The sequence below is a fragment of the Diorhabda sublineata genome, chromosome 8 (assembly GCF_026230105.1).
Source record: "Diorhabda sublineata isolate icDioSubl1.1 chromosome 8, icDioSubl1.1, whole genome shotgun sequence".
In the NCBI taxonomy this organism is placed as follows: domain Eukaryota; kingdom Metazoa; phylum Arthropoda; class Insecta; order Coleoptera; family Chrysomelidae; genus Diorhabda; species Diorhabda sublineata.
This window is the reverse complement of record NC_079481.1, coordinates 1,332,779-1,354,624: the sequence shown is the minus strand read 5'-3', so window position 1 is coordinate 1,354,624 and position 21,846 is coordinate 1,332,779. Positions and strand designations below refer to the sequence as shown.

Here is a 21,846-nt window from a genome sequence, read left to right as displayed (position 1 = left end):
TAAATCTGGCGATTAAAACGGATACTATCGTGAATTTTCGTTCTAAAAGGAATTTTTATGATTTTTTTCAACGTTTCCATTTAATATAACGTCAAATGTACGTAGATACGTTCATTATGTCACACAGTGCTAAATCCGGCGATTAAAATGGATACTATTCTGAAATTATGTCCAGGAAATGAATTTTTCATAATTTTTTCTAGTGTTTCCATTTATTTTGACGTCAAATGTACGCCGAAACGTTTATTAAGTCACATGGTGCCAAATCTGGCGATTAAAATGGATACTATCGTGAATTTTCGTACTAAAAGGAATTTTTCATGATTTTTTCCAACGTTTCCATTTATTATGACGTCAAATGTTCGCCGATACGTTCATTATGTCACACGGTGCTAAATCAGGCCATTAAAATGGATACTATTCTGAAATTATGTCCAGGGAAGAAATTTTTTATGATTTTTTTCCAATATTTCGATTCATTTTGAAATCGAATGTACACCGGTATGTTTATTAAGTCACACGGTGCCAAATCTGGCGATTAAAATGGATACTATCGTGAATGTTCGTTCTAAAAGGAATTTTTCATAATTTTTCCATTCATATCAACGTTAAACTGACGTAGATTCGATCATTATGTCACACGGTGCTAAATCTGGTGAATAGACTCCGTTAAAAAAATAAAATTATCGTTTTTTTTTGACACGGTTATGATTATATCCGATTATTTCGTCGCGCGGTGCTAGATCGGGGGAAAAAGGCGGTCGGTTTAATATACATTCGGTAATTATCTATTGAACGCCCCTCGTATTTTTTCACTTTCCGATTTCTGGTGTTTAGAATAAAATTTATTAGACAATATGTAAATGTCGAATACAATAATTGATAAACAATAAATTTGTAGAACAAAAAAAAATATATATTGTCGTTTTTCTCCTTCTCGTCCCGTTTTTTTTTGGATTACGAAAAAATCTTTTCGATTATTGCGTGTTGTAGGACGCGTTAGTTGGAAATATTCGATTTTTTCACGTAGGAAAATGTTATTATCAAATTTGAATTGTAAAGCTCGACAAGTTTTATTATTTCCGTGTAATCTTGTCGGGCTATTTTTTTTCGAACATTCTGTATGGTTTATTCAAATAAAGTCTAATAAAAAATCGCATTTTTTCTTAAATCGCCTTTAATTTCAACCCCCTCCCCCCAAAAATCAACGATTAGTGTCAACAATTAATTGAATCGACTTGTATACTCAAAACTACTGGTAGCATTTGAGAAAAAAATTGACATTCGACAATTTTCTGATGAAATTGTTTCATTTCAAATATATTTAGTTACCTACTACCCCCGATTATACCAGAAAATCAGAAAGTTGCAGAAGTCGTAGCTAGGCTCGCTTTGTAACCAAAATAAAAAGCTGTAGCTGTCGAAATTTTCAAAAAAAGCGAAATAACTGAAAAATTCAACCCCTCTAGACATATGATGGTCCGAATTGAAGTTTTATTGGGATTTATGGTAGATTTCCAAGTATTTAATAAAAAAGTTTGCATCACTTCCGGTATAACCGGAAGTCCCAAGAAACCTGAAAATATTTTAAATGCATTTATCTCAACTGGAAAGTCACTTTAATAAATTATCAAAAAAATATCATCAATAGTTTCGGATATACATGTCGGGTTAGTTTTTTTTTAACCAAATGTTGTTTTAGTTGATTGTAGTCATCCGAAAACTATTTTGAATGGCACAGAAGTATAATTTCAAATGTCCACTTGATTGTAGCCTATCAAATACTGAATTTCTTCTCCCAATTACATCGAAAGTCTATTGTAGCCGTTCAAGTATAAACTCGACCCACTTCTCACTTGGTAGTAACCTTTCAACACCCATTTCCCCTAATCTACACTTTTTTAAATGCATTATTGATTCAATTGATTGTATGTAGCCATTCAACAGTTGTAACCCATCATTTTTTTTCAAGCTATTGCGGTTTTTCATCCATTATTTCAAAAACAAATCATTATAACCGTAGCCGTTCAAATATGAATGCTTTAATCGATTGTAGTCATCCGAAAACTATTTTGAATGGCACAGAAGTATAATTTCAAATGTCCACTTGATTGTAGCCTATCAAATACTGAATTTCTTCTCCCAATTACATCGAAAGTCTATTGTAGCCGTTCAAGTATAAACTCGGCCCACTTCTCACTTGGTAGTAACCTTTCAACACCCATTTCCCCTAATCTACACTTTTTTAAATGCATTATTGATTCAATTGATTGTATGTAGCCATTCAACAGTTGTAACCCATCATTTTTTTTCAAGCTATTGCAGTTTTTCATCCATTATTTCAAAAACAAATCATTATAACCGTAGCCGTTCAAATATGAATGCTTTAATCGATTGTAGTCATCCGAAAACTATTTTGAATGGCACAGAAGTATAATTTCAAATGTCCACTTGATTGTAGCCTATCAAATACTGAATTTCTTCTCCCAATTACATCGAAAGTCTATTGTAGCCGTTCAAGTATAAACTCGGCCCACTTCTCACTTGGTAGTAACCTTTCAACACCCATTTCCCCTAATCTACACTTTTTTAAATGCATTATTGATTCAATTGATTGTATGTAGCCATTCAACAGTTGTAACCCATCATTTTTTTTCAAGCTATTGCAGTTTTTCATCCATTATTTCAAAAACAAATCATTATAACCGTAGCCGTTCAAATATGAATGCTTTAATCGATTGTAGTCATCCGAAAACTATTTTGAATGGCACAGAAGTATAATTTCAAATGTCCACTTGATTGTAGCCTATCAAATACTGAATTTCTTCTCCCAATTACATCGAAAGTCTATTGTAGCCGTTCAAGTATAAACTCGGCCCACTTCTCACTTGGTAGTAACCTTTCAACACCCATTTCCCCTAATCTACACTTTTTTAAATGCATTATTGATTCAATTGATTGTATGTAGCCATTCAACAGTTGTAACCCATCATTTTTTTTCAAGCTATTGCAGTTTTTCATCCATTATTTCAAAAACAAATCATTATAACCGTAGCCGTTCAAATATGAATGCTTTAATCGATTGTAGTCATCCGAAAACTATTTTGAATGGCATAAACGTATAATTTGAAATTTCTACTTGATTGTAGCCTTTCAAATACGGAATTTCTCCTCTCAATTACATCAAAAGTCTATTGGAGCCGTTCAAATATAAACTCGACACACTTCTTACTTGGTAGTAACCTTTCAACATACATTTTCCCTAATCTATAGTTTTTTAAATGCATTATTGATTCAATTGATTTTATGTAGCCATTCAACAGTTGTAACCCATCATTTTTTTTCAAGCTATTGCAGTTTTTCATCCATTATTTCAAAAACAAATCATTATAACCGTAGCCGTTCAAATATGAATGCTTTAATCGATTGTAGCCATTCGAAAAATGTTTTAAATTTTCAAGGAATAATGGTAGGGGGTAGTTTTGAAAACGGGTGTCAAATAAAAACACAAATTAAAATAGTAACAATTTTTTTGTTGTTATTTTAGTTCGTTCGAAAAAGTTACGATTCACAAGTAAAGTTCTCGTTTCGATTGTGATTTTTTATCAAAATTCAAGCAGGAAAAAGTAAAAGCGACAGATGTATTTTCATTTTGTTTTTTTATTATTTTTTGGAAAGATAAAGACGGCCTACTACTCCTTTAACTGAACGAAACAATTTAAATGATAAAAAAATTCTATCACCATCAAAAATTAAACCGATCAACCCCCTGGAATTAAAATAATAGTTAATGCTACACAAAATATTATTTATTCATCTTTTATGGGGCTTTTACGACAAAAAATCACCCCCCCCCTTGCTTTTTATTTTGGTAAAAAATTGTAAAATTTCCAAATTTAATATAAATATAAATAATAATATCTTGACGGAAGTATTCAATAATCGTCCTTTTGCATTGATTTTCTCATCTTTCTGTCAAAGACCGAAGCTTTCAAGTTCTAGAAACTGTCAAAATAAGTAAACAAACTGACGGAAGCTGTCAAAATGGTTCAAGAACAGACGGTAGCTGTCAAAATGGTTTAAGAACAGACGGAAGCTGTCAAAATGGTTTAAGAACAGACGGAAGCTGTCAAAATGATTCAAGAACAGACGGTAGCTGTCAAAATGGTTCAAGAACAGACGGTAGCTGTCAAAATGGTTCAAGAACAGACGGTAGCTGTCAAAATGGTTCAAGAACAGACGGAAGCTGTCAAAATGATTCAAGAACAGACGGTAGCTGTCAAAATGATTCAAGAACAGACGGTAGCTGTCAAAATGGTTCAAGAACAGACGGTAGCTGTCAAAATGGTTCAAGAACAGACGGTAGCTGTCAAAATGGTTCAAGAACAGACGGTAGCTGTCAAAATGGTTCAAGAACAGACGGAAGCTGTCAAAATGATTCAAGAACAGACGGAAGCTGTCAAAATGATTCAAGAACAGACGGTAGCTGTCAAAATGGTTCAAGAACAGACGGTAGCTGTCAAAATGGTTCAAGAACAGACGGAAGCTGTCAAAATGATTCAAGAACAGACGGAAGCTGTCAAAATGAGTAAAGAAATGACACAAAACAGTTTAAATCTATCGGAAACTGAAAGAAAGTGGTTTAAACTAGTACATGATGGAAAACTACCAGGAATTTGTTGAGATTTTCTGATTTTTGACAATGACAGAAACCGTCAGGTGGATTAAACCATTTTCGATTACAAAACTGCTGGGAAATTGTAGAAATCAATAAGAAACCGTCAATAAATGGTTCGAATCTATTAGAAATTGTCATATTTGACATAAACAACGAGGTTCTGATAGAAAACTGTCAATAGATGGTTTAAGCCAGTCAAAAATGACACAAAACGGTTTAAATCTATCAGAAACTGAAAGAAAGTGGTTTAAACCAATATATGTTGGAAAACTACCAGGAATTTGTTGAGATTTTCTGATTTTTGACAGGAAACTGTTGGTCGATTAAAAAACGACCAGAAAATGATCGAAAATCGCCAAAATTTTTCACTATTTAATATAAAATATCACGGAATTTCAATCCCATCAAACTGGATGCCGAATTAAAAGGACGATCCCTTAGAAATCTTACAATCATTCACCGTTATCAACCCCAAATCATAAAAACTACCCCAGATGAAAGCAAAAAAAAATTTAAATAGAAAATGAACTTAACCATAAATTACTTATTAAATGGTAATCTAATAGAGTCACAGCGGTGCCAAAACGTCACCTACGTAAAGAAGAGTTTTTTTTTTCTATTTTATATATTTTTTTTCTCAATTTTTAAATCTAACCGCCCATTCGAACCGTTCTATCGGGGGCGGCGAAATATACAAGAAGAAGAAGGATAAAAGCGCGGCTCTAGCTCGCTCGCTCCTCTCTATCTCCCATCTCTCTCTATCTCTCTGTTGACAATTTGATTTTGTTTCTCTCTTCGTGTCGATTTTTTTTCGTCTTTTGTATCGTGTGTGTGTGTGACTTTTGTTTTGTTGCTTTTTACCGACTGACAATTTGACGTTCTTCACATGATCTCGCGTTTTTTGTTTGTTTGTTTTTTTTTTAAATAATTTTCACTTGCAATTTTCAGTGTTTTGACCGCTCCCGCGATTCTATTGTCATTCTTTGGCCGGATGAATCGATCAATAGGGCTGGGAGAATTGGGCGCTGGGCTGGTAGAAGGCAGACCTGAAAATAAGATTAGTTTTGTTACCACACTGTATATGTGAAAAAAAAAAATGATAGGAAATGATCCGGAATTGCATATAACTGAATAAAACTGTGGGGTTTTAATGGAAAACTGTGGGGTTTTAATGGAAAACTGTTGAAAATGTCATTGAAGATGGAAAAATTGTCGAAAACTGTTGTAATATACTCAAAATATGTATGAAAATCAAGAATTTCAATTATAATTGAATGTATTGATAAAAATGGTGAAATTCTGATATTAAATTATTGAAAAATTATTGGAAAACTGTTCATTTTGCAAATTTTTCGAAAACTGTGGTGAAAATTGTCAAAACTTGTTGAAAAATGTCATAAATTTGGTATAAAAAGGGGCAGTTTTAAAAAACTGTAGAATTTTGACTAAAAACCTAACCACTTAAGACAGTTGAAAATGGAAAAATTGTCAAAAACTGTGGTGAAAATAGTCAAAAGCCTTTGAAAAATAAAACCAAAAGTTATGGACAAAATAGATGAAATTCTGATATTTCTAATTTTTCAATTATGGAAAAATCAACAAAAAACTGTTCATTTTGCAAAAATTTTCAAAAACTGTTGAAAAATGTCCCAAATTTGATATAAAATTGCCAAACATAGTCTAAAAAGGGACAGTTTTAAAAAACTGTGGAATTTTGACTGAAAACCAGATAAAACAGTTGAAAATACAATTGAAAAAATGCCAAAAACTGTTGTAATATACTCAAAAATTGTACGAAAATCAAGAATTTTAATTCAACTTGAAAATATGGGTAAAAACGGTGAAATTCTGATAAAAAATCATTGAATTATCATCCAAAAATTGTTTATTTTGCAAATTCTGTTGAAAAATGATACCAAAAGTCCTAAATTTGATATATAATTGTCAAACGTAGCTCAAAATAGGATAAATATCAAAGACTGTGAGACCGTTCAATATGAAAATTGTCAAAAACTGTGGAGTTGCTACCAAAAAATGTTCAAATTAATAGAAATGTAGCAAAATCTCATTATTTGTCGAAATTTGTCAAAAAGTGAGGATTGATGCCAAAAACTGTTTAAAAATCATAAAAAACTGTTAAAAATGCCAAAAAACTTATGAAAATGATTCAGAATTTCTATAAAGTGATTCAGAACTAAAACCGAATTTCAAAATTGGAGTGAAACTTGTCAAAAACTGTGGAGTTGCTGCCAAAAACTGTTGAAAATGCCAAAATCACCAGTAAAATTGTCAAAAATTCGTGAAAATGATTAAAAATTGATTCAGATATGTAACACAATCTCAAAATTGTAGTGAAACATGTCAAAAACTGTTGAAATGACTGAAAATTTGGAAAAATTGTTAAAAACTTGTGGAAATTATTCAAAAGGCTCAAAATTGGAGTGAAACTTGTCAAAAACTGTGGAGTTGCTGCCAAAAACTGTTGAAAATGCCAAAATCACCAGTAAAACTGTCAAAAATTTATGGAAATGATTAAAAATTGATTCAGAAATGTAACAATCTCAAAATTGGAGTGAAACTTGTCAAGAACTGTGGAGTACCTAACCAAAAACTGTTGAAATGACTGAAAATTTGGAAAAGACTTGTGGAAATTATTCAAAAAGCTCAAAATCGGAGTGAAACTATAAGTTGCTGCAAAAAAAAAACAGTTGAAAATACCATAAAAAATAATAAAAATATCCATTAAATCGCTAAAGCATCCAATGCCTGTAAAAAAACTGTAAGTAAACCGTGAAGACCTCAACGTATTCTCCAAAATAGTTAAAATTAGTTAAAATCATTCAAAATTTACCGGAAAATGATGGATATTGAACCAAAACCTGTTTAAAAACGAACCAATAGGATGATGAGGGGATGAGATATTATACAATGATGTTCAATTTACCGATCTCCCTGGTAAGTAGAATCTTGCGATAACAATCCATCCATCTGCGATTGATATTCTGCCATATAAGGATCTTGACTGAGTTCAGCCTGCGACAAACCCGGTTGACTCAAACTGAAACCGGCTTGAGATAAACCCGGTTGCGACATACCTTGCGTCAATTGCAAACTTTGGCTGAACGGTTGCGTGTGATCTTGACTCAAATTGCCGCCTTTACCTTTCTGTCTCTGAGGCGGTTTTCTGTTGCGATGGTTTTGTTGTTGTTGACGGGCCTAAAACGGCACACAGTTGAATAACGTGGTAAAACAGTTGAATAATGTGGTAAAACCATGAAATAAAATAGTAGACAGTAGTAAAACTATTGAATAAAGTGGTAAAACAGTTGAATCATGTAGTTAACAGTTGAATAATGTGGTAAAACAGTTAAATGTAGTAAAACAGTTGAATATTGTACTAAAACTGTTGAATAAAGTGGTAAAACAGTTGAATCATGTAGTTAACAGTTGAATATTGTGGTAAAACAGTTGAATAATGTGGTAAAACAGTTGAATATTGTAGTAAAACTATTGAATTAAGTGGTAAAACGGTTGAATCATGCAGTTAACAGTTGAATAATGTGGTAAAACTATTGAATAAAGTGGTAAAACAGTTGAATCATGTAGTTAACAGTTGAATAATGTGGTAAAACTATTGAATAAAGTGGTAAAACAGTTGAATCATGTAGTTAACAGTTGAATAATGTGGTAAAACTATTGAATAAAGTGGTAAAACAGTTGAATCATGTAGTTAACAGTTGAATAATGTGGTAAAACAGTTAAATGTAGTAAAACAGTTGAATATTGTACTAAAACTGTTGAATAAAGTGGTAAAACAGTTGAATCATGTAGTTAACAGTTGAATATTGTGGTAAAACAGTTGAATCATGTAGTTAACAGTTGAATATTGTGGTAAAACAGTTGAATAATGTGGTAAAACAGTTGAATATTGTAGTAAAACTATTGAATTAAGTGGTAAAACGGTTGAATCATGCAGTTAACAGTTGAATAATGTGGTAAAACTATTGAATAAAGTGGTAAAACAGTTGAATCATGTAGTTAACAGTTGAATAATGTGGTAAAACTATTGAATAAAGTGGTAAAACAGTTGAATCATGTAGTTAACAGTTGAATAATGTAGTAAAACAGTTGAATAATGTGGTAAAACAGTTGAATCATGTAGTTAACAGTTGAATAATGTGGTAAAACAGTTAAATGTAGTAAAACAGTTGAATATTGTACTAAAACTGTTGAATAAAGTGGTAAAACAGTTGAATCATGTAGTTAACAGTTGAATATTGTGGTAAAACAGTTGAATAATGTGGTAAAACAGTTGAATATTGTAGTAAAACTATTGAATTAAGTGGTAAAACGGTTGAATCATGCAGTTAACAGTTGAATAATGTGGTAAAACTATTGAATAAAGTGGTAAAACAGTTGAATCATGTAGTTAACAGTTGAATAATGTGGTAAAACTATTGAATAAAGTGGTAAAACAGTTGAATCATGTAGTTAACAGTTGAATAATGTGGTAAAACTATTGAATAAAGTGGTAAAACAGTTGAATCATGTAGTTAACAGTTGAATAATGTGGTAAAACTATTGAATAAAGTGGTAAAACAGTTGAATCATGTAGTTAACAGTTGAATAATGTGGTAAAACAGTTAAATGTAGTAAAACAGTTGAATATTGTACTAAAACTGTTGAATAAAGTGGTAAAACATTTGAATCATGTAGTTAACAGTTGAATAATGTGGTAAAACAGTTGAATAATGTGGTAAAACAGTTGAATATTGTAGTAAAACTATTCAATAGTTTTACTACAATACTACAGTGGTAAAATTATTGAATCATGTAGTAAAACAGTTGAATAATGTGGTAAAACCATGAAATAAAGTAGTAAACAGTTGAATAATGTGGTAAAACCATGAAATAATGTAGTAAAACAGTTGAATAATGTGGTAAAACAGTTGAATAATGTGGTAAAATGATAAAATTTCATAAAGCAGTCAAAAATAACCAAAATCTGAATTCGAATCGATTTTAAAAGACAAAAAAATTTCAAATAAATTCACCTGCAAAGCTTGTTGATGTTGATTGTAAAATCTGGGCGGTATGTGGGCCATATTCATAAACATACCGACCGGCACCGGCAAATTCATCCCAGCTTGTGCCCTTTCGGGTGATATGTAACTGATTGGATCGTGAGTTCTGCCGAAAACGTCCAATGGCACACCCCTGTGACTGGGGTAATTGAATTGTCCGTTAATCGCCTAAAACAAACCCGAAAACACCCTCAACAAAATAAACTCCGTCGCGCCCTTCTGTCGAAAAATAAAATTACTTCCAAAGTTATTTAGTTAAACAAAGTTGAGTTATTTCAGGTTAAGTTTAGTTAAAATTAAGTCAAGTCACAATTAAGTCAAATTTCATTTAAATTAGTTAAAAATTAAATCAAGTTACGTTAGATTGAAGTTGAGTTTAGTTAGGATTAGTTACTATTAACTCGAGTCAAGTAAAAATTGAGTTAAATTAGAATTAAGTTGGATTAGCTCAAGTATTAACTAATTTAGTTCCACGTAGTTCATTTGGTCAAAAAGTTTGATCAATATTAAGTTAAACTAGGTCAGGCTTGAATTTAGTCAAGTTAAATTAAAGTTTAGTTAAGTAAGAGAAGCTTAAAATCAAGTTAAGTTAGGATTAAGTTAATTTAGGTGAAAAACGGTATGAGATTAACTTAAATTTGACAAGAATTGATATTAGTTATCGTATAATCAAGTTTAGTTAAGTTTAGACAAACTTAAGACCGAGTTAAGTTGGTATTAAGTTAAATTTGAGTGACTTTAGGTTAAGATCGAGTTGACTAAAGGTCACGGTTGTGTTTAGTCGAGTTGGATTAAAGTTTAGTTAAGTAAGAGAAGCTTTAAATCAAGTTAAGTTGAGATTAAGTTGAGTTAGGAGAAAATCGGTATGATATTAACTTAAATTTGACAAGAATTGATATTAGTTATCGTATAATCAAGTTTAGTTAAGTTTAGACAAACTTAAGACCGAGTTAAGTTGGTATTAAGTTAAATTTGAGTGACTTTAGGTTAAGATCGAGTTGACTAAAGGTCACGGTTGTGTTTAGTCGAGTTGGATTAAAGTTTAGTTAAGTAAGAGAAGCTTTAAATCAAGTTAAGTTGAGTTAGGAGAAAATCGGTATGATATTAACTTAAATTTGACAAGAATTGATATTAGTTATCGTATATTAAAGTTTAGTTAAGTTTAGACAAACTTAAGACCGAGTTAAGTTGGTATTAAGTTAAATTTGAGTGACTTTAGATTAAGATCGAGTTGACTAAAGGTCACGGTTGTGTTTAGTCGAGTTGGATTAAAGTTTAGTTAAGTAAGAGAAGCTTTAAATCAAGTTAAGTTGAGATTAAGTTGAGTTAGGAGAAAATCGGTATGATATTAACTTAAATTTGACAAGAATTGATATTAGTTATCGTATATTAAAGTTTAGTTAATTTTAGACAAACTTAAGACCGAGTTAAGTTGAGATTAAGTTAGTTTGAGTAACTATAGGTTGAGATCGAGTTGACTAAAGGTAACGGTTGTGTTTAGTCGAGTTGGATTAAAGTTTAGTTAAGTTAGACAAGCTTTAAATCAAGTTAAGTTGGGATTAAGTTAATTTAGGTGAAAAACGGTATGAGATTAACTTAAATTTGACAAGAATTGATATTAGTTATCGTATAATCAAGTTTAGTTAAGTTTAGACAAACTTAAGACCGAGTTAAGTTGGTATTAAGTTAAATTTGAGTGACTTTAGGTTAAGATCGAGTTGACTAAAGGTCACGGTTGTGTTTAGTCGAGTTGGATTAAAGTTTAGTTAAGTAAGAGAAGCTTTAAATCAAGTTAAGTTGAGATTAAGTTGAGTTAGGAGAAAATCGGTATGATATTAACTTAAATTTGACAAGAATTGATATTAGTTATCGTATATTAAAGTTTAGTTAATTTTAGACAAACTTAAGACCGAGTTAAGTTGAGATTAAGTTAGTTTGAGTAACTATAGGTTGAGATCGAGTTGACTAAAGGTAACGGTTGTGTTTAGTCGAGTTGGATTAAAGTTTAGTTAAGTTAGACAAGCTTTAAATCAAGTTAAGTTGGGATTAAGTTAATTTAGGTGAAAAACGGTATGAGATTAACTTAAATTTGACAAGAATTGATATTAGTTATCGTATAATCAAGTTTAGTTAAGTTTAGACAAACTTAAGACCGAGTTAAGTTGGTATTAAGTTAAATTTGAGTGACTTTAGGTTAAGATCGAGTTGACTAAAGGTCACGGTTGAGTTTAGTCGACTTGGATTAAAGTTTAGTTAAGTTAGACAAGCTTTAAATCAAGTTAAGTTGAGATTAAGTTGAGTTAGGAGAAAATCGGTATGATATTAACTTAAATTTGACAAGAATTGATATTAGTTATCGTATATTAAAGTTTAGTTAATTTTAGACAAACTTAAGACCGAGTTAAGTTGAGATTAAGTTAGTTTGAGTAACTGTAGGTTAAGATCGAGTTGACTAAAGGTAACGGTTGTGTTTAGTCGAGTTGGATTAAAGTTTAGTTAAGTTAGACAAGCTTTAAATCAAGTTAAGTTGAGTTAGGAGAAAATCGGTATGATATTAACTTAAATTTGACAAGAATTGATATTAGTTATCGTATATTAAAGTTTAGTTAAATTTAGACAAACTTAAGACCGAGTTAAGTTGGTATTAAGTTAAATTTGAGTGACTTTAGGTTAAGATCGAGTTGACTAAAGGTCACGGTTGAGTTTAGTCGAGTTGGATTAAAGTTTAGTTAAGTAAGAGAAGCTTTAAATCAAGTTAAGTTGAGATTAAGTTGAGTTAGGAGAAAATCGGTATGATATTAACTTAAATTTGACAAGAATTGATATTAGTTATCGTATATTAAAGTTTAGTTAAATTTAGACAAACTTAAGACCGAGTTAAGTTGGTATTAAGTTAAATTTGAGTGACTTTAGGTTAAGATCGAGTTGACTAAAGGTCACGGTTGAGTTTAGTCGAGTTGGATTAAAGTTTAGTTAAGTAAGAGAAGCTTTAAATCAAGTTAAGTTGAGATTAAGTTGAGTTAGGAGAAAATCGGTATGATATTAACTTAAATTTGACAAGAATTGATATTAGTTATCGTATATTAAAGTTTAGTTAAATTTAGACAAACTTAAGACCGAGTTAAGTTGGTATTAAGTTAAATTTGAGTGACTTTAGGTTAAGATCGAGTTGACTAAAGGTCACGGTTGTGTTTAGTCGAGTTGGATTAAAGTTTAGTTAAGTAAGAGAAGCTTTAAATCAAGTTAAGTTGAGATTAAGTTGAGTTAGGAGAAAATCGGTATGATATTAACTTAAATTTGACAAGAATTGATATTAGTTATCGTATATTAAAGTTTAGTTAAATTTAGACAAACTTAAGACCGAGTTAAGTTGGTATTAAGTTAAATTTGAGTGACTTTAGGTTAAGATCGAGTTGACTAAAGGTCACGGTTGTGTTTAGTCGAGTTGGATTAAAGTTTAGTTAAGTAAGAGAAGCTTTAAATCAAGTTAAGTTGAGATTAAGTTGAGTTAGGAGAAAATCGGTATGATATTAACTTAAATTTGACAAGAATTGATATTAGTTATCGTATATTAAAGTTTAGTTAATTTTAGACAAACTTAAGACCGAGTTAAGTTGAGATTAAGTTAGTTTGAGTAAGTATAGGTTGAGATCGAGTTGACTAAAGGTAACGGTTGTGTTTAGTCGAGTTGGATTAAAGTTTAGTTAAGTTAGACAAGCTTTAAATCAAGTTAAGTTGGGATTAAGTTAGTTTAAGTGACTTTAGGTTAAGATTTGTTCGATTAGATTAGAAAAAAAATCGATTTCGGTCGTTATTTACCTGATTGGCGCTGCGATCGTAGACGCTACCCGGCACCATGGCTTCCCTGGCGTCGAACATCGACGTGGTCATAAAATGCGAACCGGGATTTTCGGAATTGATCAATTTTTTCGGTTTGGCGAATTGTATGAGCGATTCCTTCAGATTAGTCAAAGGACCTTCGACCAAAACTTTTTGTTCCTTGTAAAAGGACAACAGGTGATTCCAAAGCGGTTGTTTGGATAACACTTTCGGATTACCGACTATTATTATACCGTATTTGGCTCTGGTTAAAGCGACGTTCAATCTACGGGGGTCGTTCAAGAAACCGATACCCTGATGTTCGTTGGAACGGACGCACGACATTATAATTATGTCCTTTTCGCGTCCTTGGAAAGCGTCCACGCTCGCTATTTCGATTTCCTGATAGAGTTTACTGTGCAGGGACCCTTGGTATTGCATATATTGCACCAGATACGCCCTCTGGCCTTCGTAGGGCGTAATGACGCCGATCTGTTCCGGTTTAACGCCGGATCTCAAGAATCTCGTCGCTATTTTTTCCACGTTCGATGCCTCGGTTCTGTTTAAATAACTGGTACCGGATCCGGCGATTTCTTCTTGCCCTTGCGTCACCAAAAAGAACATCGGTCTGTCTTGTATGGGCCAAGGGAAATCGATTTTGGCCAATTTGCGTTCCTCGGCGCTGACGCCGTTCTGCAAACTACCCTCGTAGAAGAAATTCGAAGGGAAACGCGACAATTCGGGGTGCATCCGATATTGCACCTCCAATCTGAACGGTCTTATACCGAGCACGACGAGACGTTCGAATAAACTTTGGGACAGTCCGGCCCTGGCGGCTTTCTTACACATCACCACCGGACCCAATTGACAATGATCGCCGACCAAAATTAGTTGTTTCACGCCCAAAACAACAGGTACCATACATTCCGGTTCGGTAGCCTGGAAGAAAAGTTTTAAGTTCGACTAAAAACTTCGTACGTAACGAATAAATTTCGTATGCGAGAAGAAAAATTCGAAATATATCCTCGTATATGTGAAATAGGAGAGAAAAAAACTAAATTTTAAACAGATAGTCCTCGTATATTGATTAATATGAATAATCAATTAAACTGTCCCCGTAAACAAGAAGAACAAGTTCCAACTTCCCTCGTATATATGATATATGAAGAGAAATGTCGAATGATCGTCGCATATTTGAAAAATGTCAAATTTTAAACAAATAGTCCTCGTATATTTTGGATATATTAATTTTTAAACAAACTATTCTCGTATATGAAAAATGTCATTTTTCAAGTGAATTAACCTCGTATATGAGAAAAAAATTTTCAACTAGCCTCGTATATGTAAAATTTAAGGAAAATAATGAATTTTAAACAGATGATCCTCGTATATATAAAAAATGTCATTTTTCAAATAAATTAACCTCGTATATCAGAAGAAAATTTTCAACTAGCCTCGTATATGTAAAATGTCAATTTTCAAGTGAATTAACCTCGTATACGAGAAGAAAATTTTCAACTAGCCTCGTATATGCAAAATTTAAGGAAAATAATGAATTTTAAACAGACGATCCTCGTATATATGAAAAATTTCATTTTGCAAGTGAATTAACCTCGTATATGAGAAGAAAATTTTCAACTAGCCTCGTATATGTAAAATGTCAATTTTCAAGTGAATTAACCTCGTATACGAGAAGAAAATTTTCAACTAGCCTCGTATATGTAAAATTTAAGGAAAATAATGAATTTTAAACAGACGATCCTCGTATATATAAAAAATGTCATTTTTCAAATAAATTAACCTCGTATATCAGAAGAAAATTTTCAACTAGCCTCGTATATGAAAAATGTCAATTTTCAAGTGAATGAACCTCGTATACGAGAAGAAAATTTTCAACTAGCCTCGTATATGTAAAACTTAAGGAAAATAATGAATTTTAAACAGACGATCCTCGTATAAATGAAAAATGTCAATTTTCAAGTGAATTAACTTCATATATGAGAAGAAGAATTTCAACTAGCCTCGTATATGTAAGACTTAGGGAAAATAATGAATTTTAAACAGACGATCCTCGTATATATGAAAAATTTCATTTTGCAAGTGAATTAACCTCGTATATGAGAAGAAAATTTTCAACTAGCCTCGTATATGTAAAATGTCAATTTTCAAGTGAATTAACCTCGTATACGAGAAGAAAATTTTCAACTAGCCTCGTATATGTAAAATTTAAGGAAAATAATGAATTTTAAACAGACGATCCTCGTATATATGAAAAATTTCATTTTGCAAGTGAATTAACCTCGTATATCAGAAGAAAATTTTCAACTAGCCTCGTATATGTAAAATTTAAGGAAAATAATGAATTTTAAACAGACGATCCTCGTATATATGAAAAATTTCATTTTGCAAGTGAATTAACCTCGTATATGAGAAGAAAATTTTCAACTAGCCTCGTATATGAAAAATGTCATTTTTCAAGTGAATTAACCTCGTATATGAGAAAAAAATTTTCAACTAGCCTCGTATATGTAAAATTTAAGGAAAATAATGAATTTTAAACAGATGATCCTCGTATATATAAAAAATGTCATTTTTCAAATAAATTAACCTCGTATATCAGAAGAAAATTTTCAACTAGCCTCGTATATGTAAAATGTCAATTTTCAAGTGAATTAACCTCGTATACGAGAAGAAAATTTTCAACTAGCCTCGTATATGTAAAATTTAAGGAAAATGAATTTTAAACAGACGATCCTCGTATATATGAAAAATTTCATTTTGCAAGTGAATTAACCTCGTATATCAGAAGAAAATTTTCAACTAGCCTCGTATATATAAAATGTCAATTTTCAAGTGAATTAACCTCGTATACGAGAAGAAAATTTTCAACTAGCCTCGTATATGTAAAATTTAAGGAAAATATTGAATTTTAAACAGACGATCCTCGTATAAATGAAAAATGTCAATTTTCAAGTGAATTAACCTCGTATACGAGAAGAAAATTTTCAACTAGCCTCGTATATGTAAAATTTAAGGAAAATGAATTTTAAACAGACGATCCTCGTATATATGAAAAATTTCATTTTGCAAGTGAATTAACCTCGTATATCAGAAGAAAATTTTCAACTAGCCTCGTATATGTAAAATTTAAGGAAAATATTGAATTTTAAACAGACGATCCTCGTATATATGAAAAATGTCAAAGTTAAAGCATCGTATATTACAAAAAGATTTCTCGAATTTACCTCGTATATAAAAATTATAGGGAATTGTCAAATTTTAAACAAATGATCCTCGTATATTCAAAAATATCAATTTTTAAGTAAAAATCTCTCGTATTTTTATAAAAAATGAAATCACCAATCAAATAATATCAATGATCCCTCGTATTTATTTAAAAAATTAGAAATTTTATCTTATATCCCTACCAAATAAGTATTTATTGCAAAAATTAGAAGATTTATCAAAGATCCCTCGTGTAATTATTCGAAAAATTAGAAGTTTTATTAAAGATCCCTCGAATTTTCATGAAAAATAAAAATGTTATCAAAGATCCATCGTATTTTTATAGAAAGTGGAAATTTTATCAAATATCCCACGTATTAAATCCAAAAATATCAAATTTATCAAAGATCCCTCGTATATAATTAAAAATCTTCCTCGTGTTTACATTAAAAAATCGTAGTTCTATCAAATCTCCCTCGTACACATACGAATATTTAATTTTCAATTAACTTTTTTCCATCCAATTTTTACTCAATCTCCCTCGTAAATATTTGCAAACCTCCCTCGTATTTATTCAAAAACAATAAAAACAAGAATTTCAATCAAATCATCCTCGTGCATTTTAAAAAAAATCGAATTTTCATCGCGACTACCTCGTACATCAATAACCTATTTATAAAAGAAAAAAAAAAAACACGCATGTCCAAATATGGAAAATGAAAAAAAATTTACCTGCATACTTTCATCGATCAAAATCGAATGGAACTTCAATCTGACCAATCTCGGATCACCGGCACCGACGCACGTACAACAAATAACGTCGGCGGCTTCCAACAGTTCTTTTTCCGCCATCTTCTTCAACATCCTATAACGTTTCTCATCGACCGAACTCAATTCGCCTGTTTCGTCTTTGAGCTGCTGCAACTTCTGCAACTCAGTATTACCTTCCATCTTCCGTATCTGATTGTGCAACGCCAAAAAACTGACGGGCGAATCGATGGCTTCCCTCGATTTGGCGCACAATCTGACAACCTTCAAATTGGTCTTGTGGATTTTTTCCGTTAATTGATCCACCGCGGTATTACTGGGAGCACAAACAAGCACCTGGAATCAATAAACTAAATAGAAAAAAATAATAATAATTAAAACACGACCCCCTTACCGGTCCCCCGTTCTGCTTCACCAATTGGTAAACTATGGTGGCGGAAGTAACGGTTTTTCCTGTACCGGGAGGACCTTGTATCAAGGATAAAGGTCTTTGGAGAGCGTGTTTGACGGCGTAAACTTGAGACCTATTCAAATCTGGTAAATTTGGAGCAGAAAAATGTTTCGGTAAATGACACCGGAATAGAACCTCTTCAACTTCGTGCCCCAATAAACGATGGTAGATGTAAGCGGAAACCGAAGCGTCGTCTACTGCGAATTTGCGTAGCGCCAATTGCATCCTAAGCAACAAAAAAATTTTCGTCCCAAAAACGTTTTTTACCAACGTACATATCGAAACTTGTGGTTGTAAAAACGAAATTTTATCAAAAATCCCTCGTATCTATTATAGAATAGAAATTTTATCAAATATTCCTGGTATTTATAAAAAAATGTTAATTTTATCAAAGATCCCCCGTATTATTTAAAAAATATAAATTTTATCAGAGATTCCTGGTATTTTTATGCAAAATAGAAATTTTATCGAATATCCCTCGTATTTAATCAAAAAGTAGGAATTTTATCAAAGATCCCTGGTATTTTTTTGAAAATTAGAAAATTCATCTACAGCCAATTGCATCTTAAGAAAAAAAAATATTTTGTTTCCGGAAAACCTTTTTTACAAACATTAAACGTACCTATCGAAACTGGTGCTTTTCCAAATGAAATCTACTACGAAATTGCTTCCGCATTCCACAGGCGCTCCCGATCCATTTTTCAATTCGATACCGATATCTTCCCCATAATTATCGGGTACTTTAATGACGTGTCCTACTCCAGCCCAAGTTTTATGCATCTCCCCCACGTATCTCAACCGTAATTCATCCCCGTGCATCAATTTCATATCTCCATCGGTTTTAGCTAGAGTAAAATAAGCGATGGTCTTTTTATTCAGTCCCACATCCCACCTAACTTCGATATTTTCCTGCGTTTGCGATTCTTTCAAACGTTTGTCATAATCCGCTTCAAGTTTCACCAAAGGACCGAATATATTCTGATATTGGTAACCGTCTTCGTAACGTAAAAGAACTTGTTGCGGTTCCTCGTCAACGCCCGGCTTTTCCAAATCCTGAAAAGTAGCGTCGACGTTTTCCTTCCACAATTCCTCCAATTTGTTGATCTGTTGCGCGGAAATTTGTCTGGCGCGCAATTGTTCCTGTTCAGAAGGTATTTTAACCAACCAAGTTAGGAAACAGCGGTCAGCTATTAAAGGTTTCCATTGATCTTGATCCCAGTTCATGTCTTTCAAGGAATTTTGAGCCGCGCAAGGTTGTCTGCACAATAACACGACAACCGAATCTGCTTTGGCAGGAATAAACCCCAAAACAAACACATTCCTCACACCGCAGCTGTAACATTCCAAGATGGTCTCTCCTAAAGGACCGTCTTTGTGGAGGGTAACTTCTTTATGTTTAGCTCTTACCTGAAATGATAAATACCTCGAACCAACTCTTCGAAATAGAAGAAACAAATAGAAGCAAAATAAAATCCTCTGCGCCTTTTTGCCAAAAAAAAAATTTTTTTTCAAAGTTGTTTAGTTAACTAAAGTTCAGTTATTTTAGGTAAGTTTAGTTAGAATTAAGTAAAGTTACGATTACTTAAGGTTAAGTTACATTAAATTTGATATAAGTTAGAATAAGGAACATCAAGTCAAATTATTTAAACTTTGAGTTAATTTAGGTCAAATTGATTTCAATATTGAGTTAAGTTATATAAAAATTTAGTTATTTACCCCTGGAAATAATAAAATCAAATAGAATCAAAATAGACTCCACCACACCCTTTTGCAAAAAAAAAATACTTCAAAAGTTGTTTGGTTAACTAAAGTTGAGTTATTTTAGGTTAAGTTTAGTTAGAATTAAGTTACGTTTAAGTAAGGTTAAGTTACATTGAATTTGATTCAATTTAGATTAAGGTAACATCAAGTCAAATTATTTAAAGTTGAAGTTAATTTAGGTCAAATTGAGTTCAATATGAGTTAAATTATAATTTAGCTATTTACACCTGGAAATAGTAAAAACAAATAGATTCAAAATAGATTCCACTACACCTTTTTGCCAAAAAAAACTTCCAAAATTGTATAGTTAACTTATCTTGAATTATTTTAGGTTAAGTTTAATTAAAATTAAGTTAAGATTAAGTAAGGTTAAGTTATATTGAATTTGAGTTAAGTTAGGTTAAGTTAACATAAAGTCAAGTTATTTGGGTTAAATTGAGTTCAATATAAGTTGTTATATAAAAATTGAATTATTAACACCTCGAAATAGTAAAAACTAATAGAAGCAAAATAAACTCCACGCAAAAAAATAAAAGTTGTTTAGTTAATCAAAGTTGTTATTTTAGTTTAAGTTTAGTTAGAATTAAGTTAAGATTAAGTAAGGTTAAGTTACATTGAATTTGAGTTAAATTAACATGGAGTAAAGTTAGTTCAAGTTAATTTGGATTGAAATCAGTTGAATATGAGTTAAGTTATATAAAAATCTGGTTATTTACAACTCGAAATTGAAAAAATTGATAAAATAGATGCGAACGACATATATATGCAAAAACTTACCAAGTGGTTGATAATATGACTTCCCGAAGTGTTACCTCTACCGTTACAAAACCACTTTTTACACAAGTTACACATAACGACACAATTCGGTTCGTGGATGCCGCAATATTTGCAAGCGTAATCAGGAAGTTCCTTCGCATTAAAATACCCTTCCTCATCGTCTTCCTCAAATTGTAATTCTCCTAAAGCTGTGGTAGTAGCAGATATTTTATTCACAATATTATTAACCTACAATTTCGATATTTAAGTGCCATTTCAACTTGAAAATCACGTGAGTAAAAATGTATATATTCGATTTAAACTGGTGACAGTGCAGTGTCCCTTAATTTGACCTTGGTATTGTACTAACCTGTATCCCAGACACTTTGGGACCAGAGTGATCGTGTTGAGATGCTTGTGTTTGAGACGGTATTGTAAAATCGGTAAAATCACATTCGGACCCTTGTGTATCGGCTCCTATTAAATCAGCATCTTCCGTATCCAAAAACGTGAGCGTTTGGGAACTTGGTCCGTACGCATCGACGCTCATTTTATCATGAAATCGTTAATTCCTTTTCGTATCGATAATTTTTTTTGTAATTACTTGCCGTTTCCTTAAAATTGAGCACAATTATATGAATAAGTTGCAAATTTTTAAGTTTTAGTTGAAAATAATCACTTACGACAGCAAGCACCATTTCCCATTACTCATTTGTTTTTTGATAGGAAGTTAGGTGTGTTCGATAACAGTTTATATGTCATTTAGATTGATGATTATTGGGTACTAAAAACCCGAGCTAGGATCTGATTGGTCAATCCTAGTTAAAAGCGACTCAGAGAATGCTTGTGAAACTACTTTCACAGTGAGCGTGTTGAGTGTTTCCTGTTTCGATAGGCGGTAATTTTAAATGAATATAATAATAAATTCATCTTTCTCATAAAGAAAAATTAATACACCGTTAATATGAGCGATTAATGATACTTTTTGACGACAAATTCCCCTTATTTTCATAGATAACAAAATAATCACAAAACTACATCAATACATAGATGTTCTAAGTAGTGAAGTGTTTATACATATGAACCATCGAATTTTGAACTACAAAATAATTTTTACATGAAGACAAATAATCAATATAAATAATGAGTAAAATACATATAACGACTTATTTTTTTAGATCATTGAATCAATATTAAAGATAGAGACAGCAAGATATGGGAATTTGTTCAAGTAGGTCCGAAGTTCTCATAGAAAGAACATCGAAATTCCACTCTCTAATGTATCCCGATTGGATAATCATCGA

General features: G+C 31.7%; 1 protein-coding gene across 1 annotated transcript; it reads right to left on the bottom strand.

Annotated features, from left to right (window-relative positions):
• Window positions 1–3,512: 3,512 nt before the first annotated feature.
• LOC130448028 (regulator of nonsense transcripts 1 homolog) lies at window positions 3,513–21,278 on the bottom strand. Its single transcript, XM_056785182.1, has 10 exons — window positions 21,226–21,278; window positions 20,913–21,156; window positions 20,564–20,791; window positions 18,648–19,432; window positions 17,969–18,251; window positions 17,539–17,910; window positions 13,582–14,520; window positions 9,733–9,930; window positions 7,623–7,894; window positions 3,513–5,724 (listed from the first exon to the last, which is right to left on the bottom strand). The coding sequence occupies exons 2-10, from the start codon at window positions 21,090–21,092 to the stop codon at window positions 5,679–5,681; spliced, it is 3,303 nt and encodes a 1,100-aa protein (XP_056641160.1). The 5' UTR covers window positions 21,093–21,156; window positions 21,226–21,278; the 3' UTR covers window positions 3,513–5,678.
• Between the last annotated feature and the right edge of the window lie 568 nt (window positions 21,279–21,846).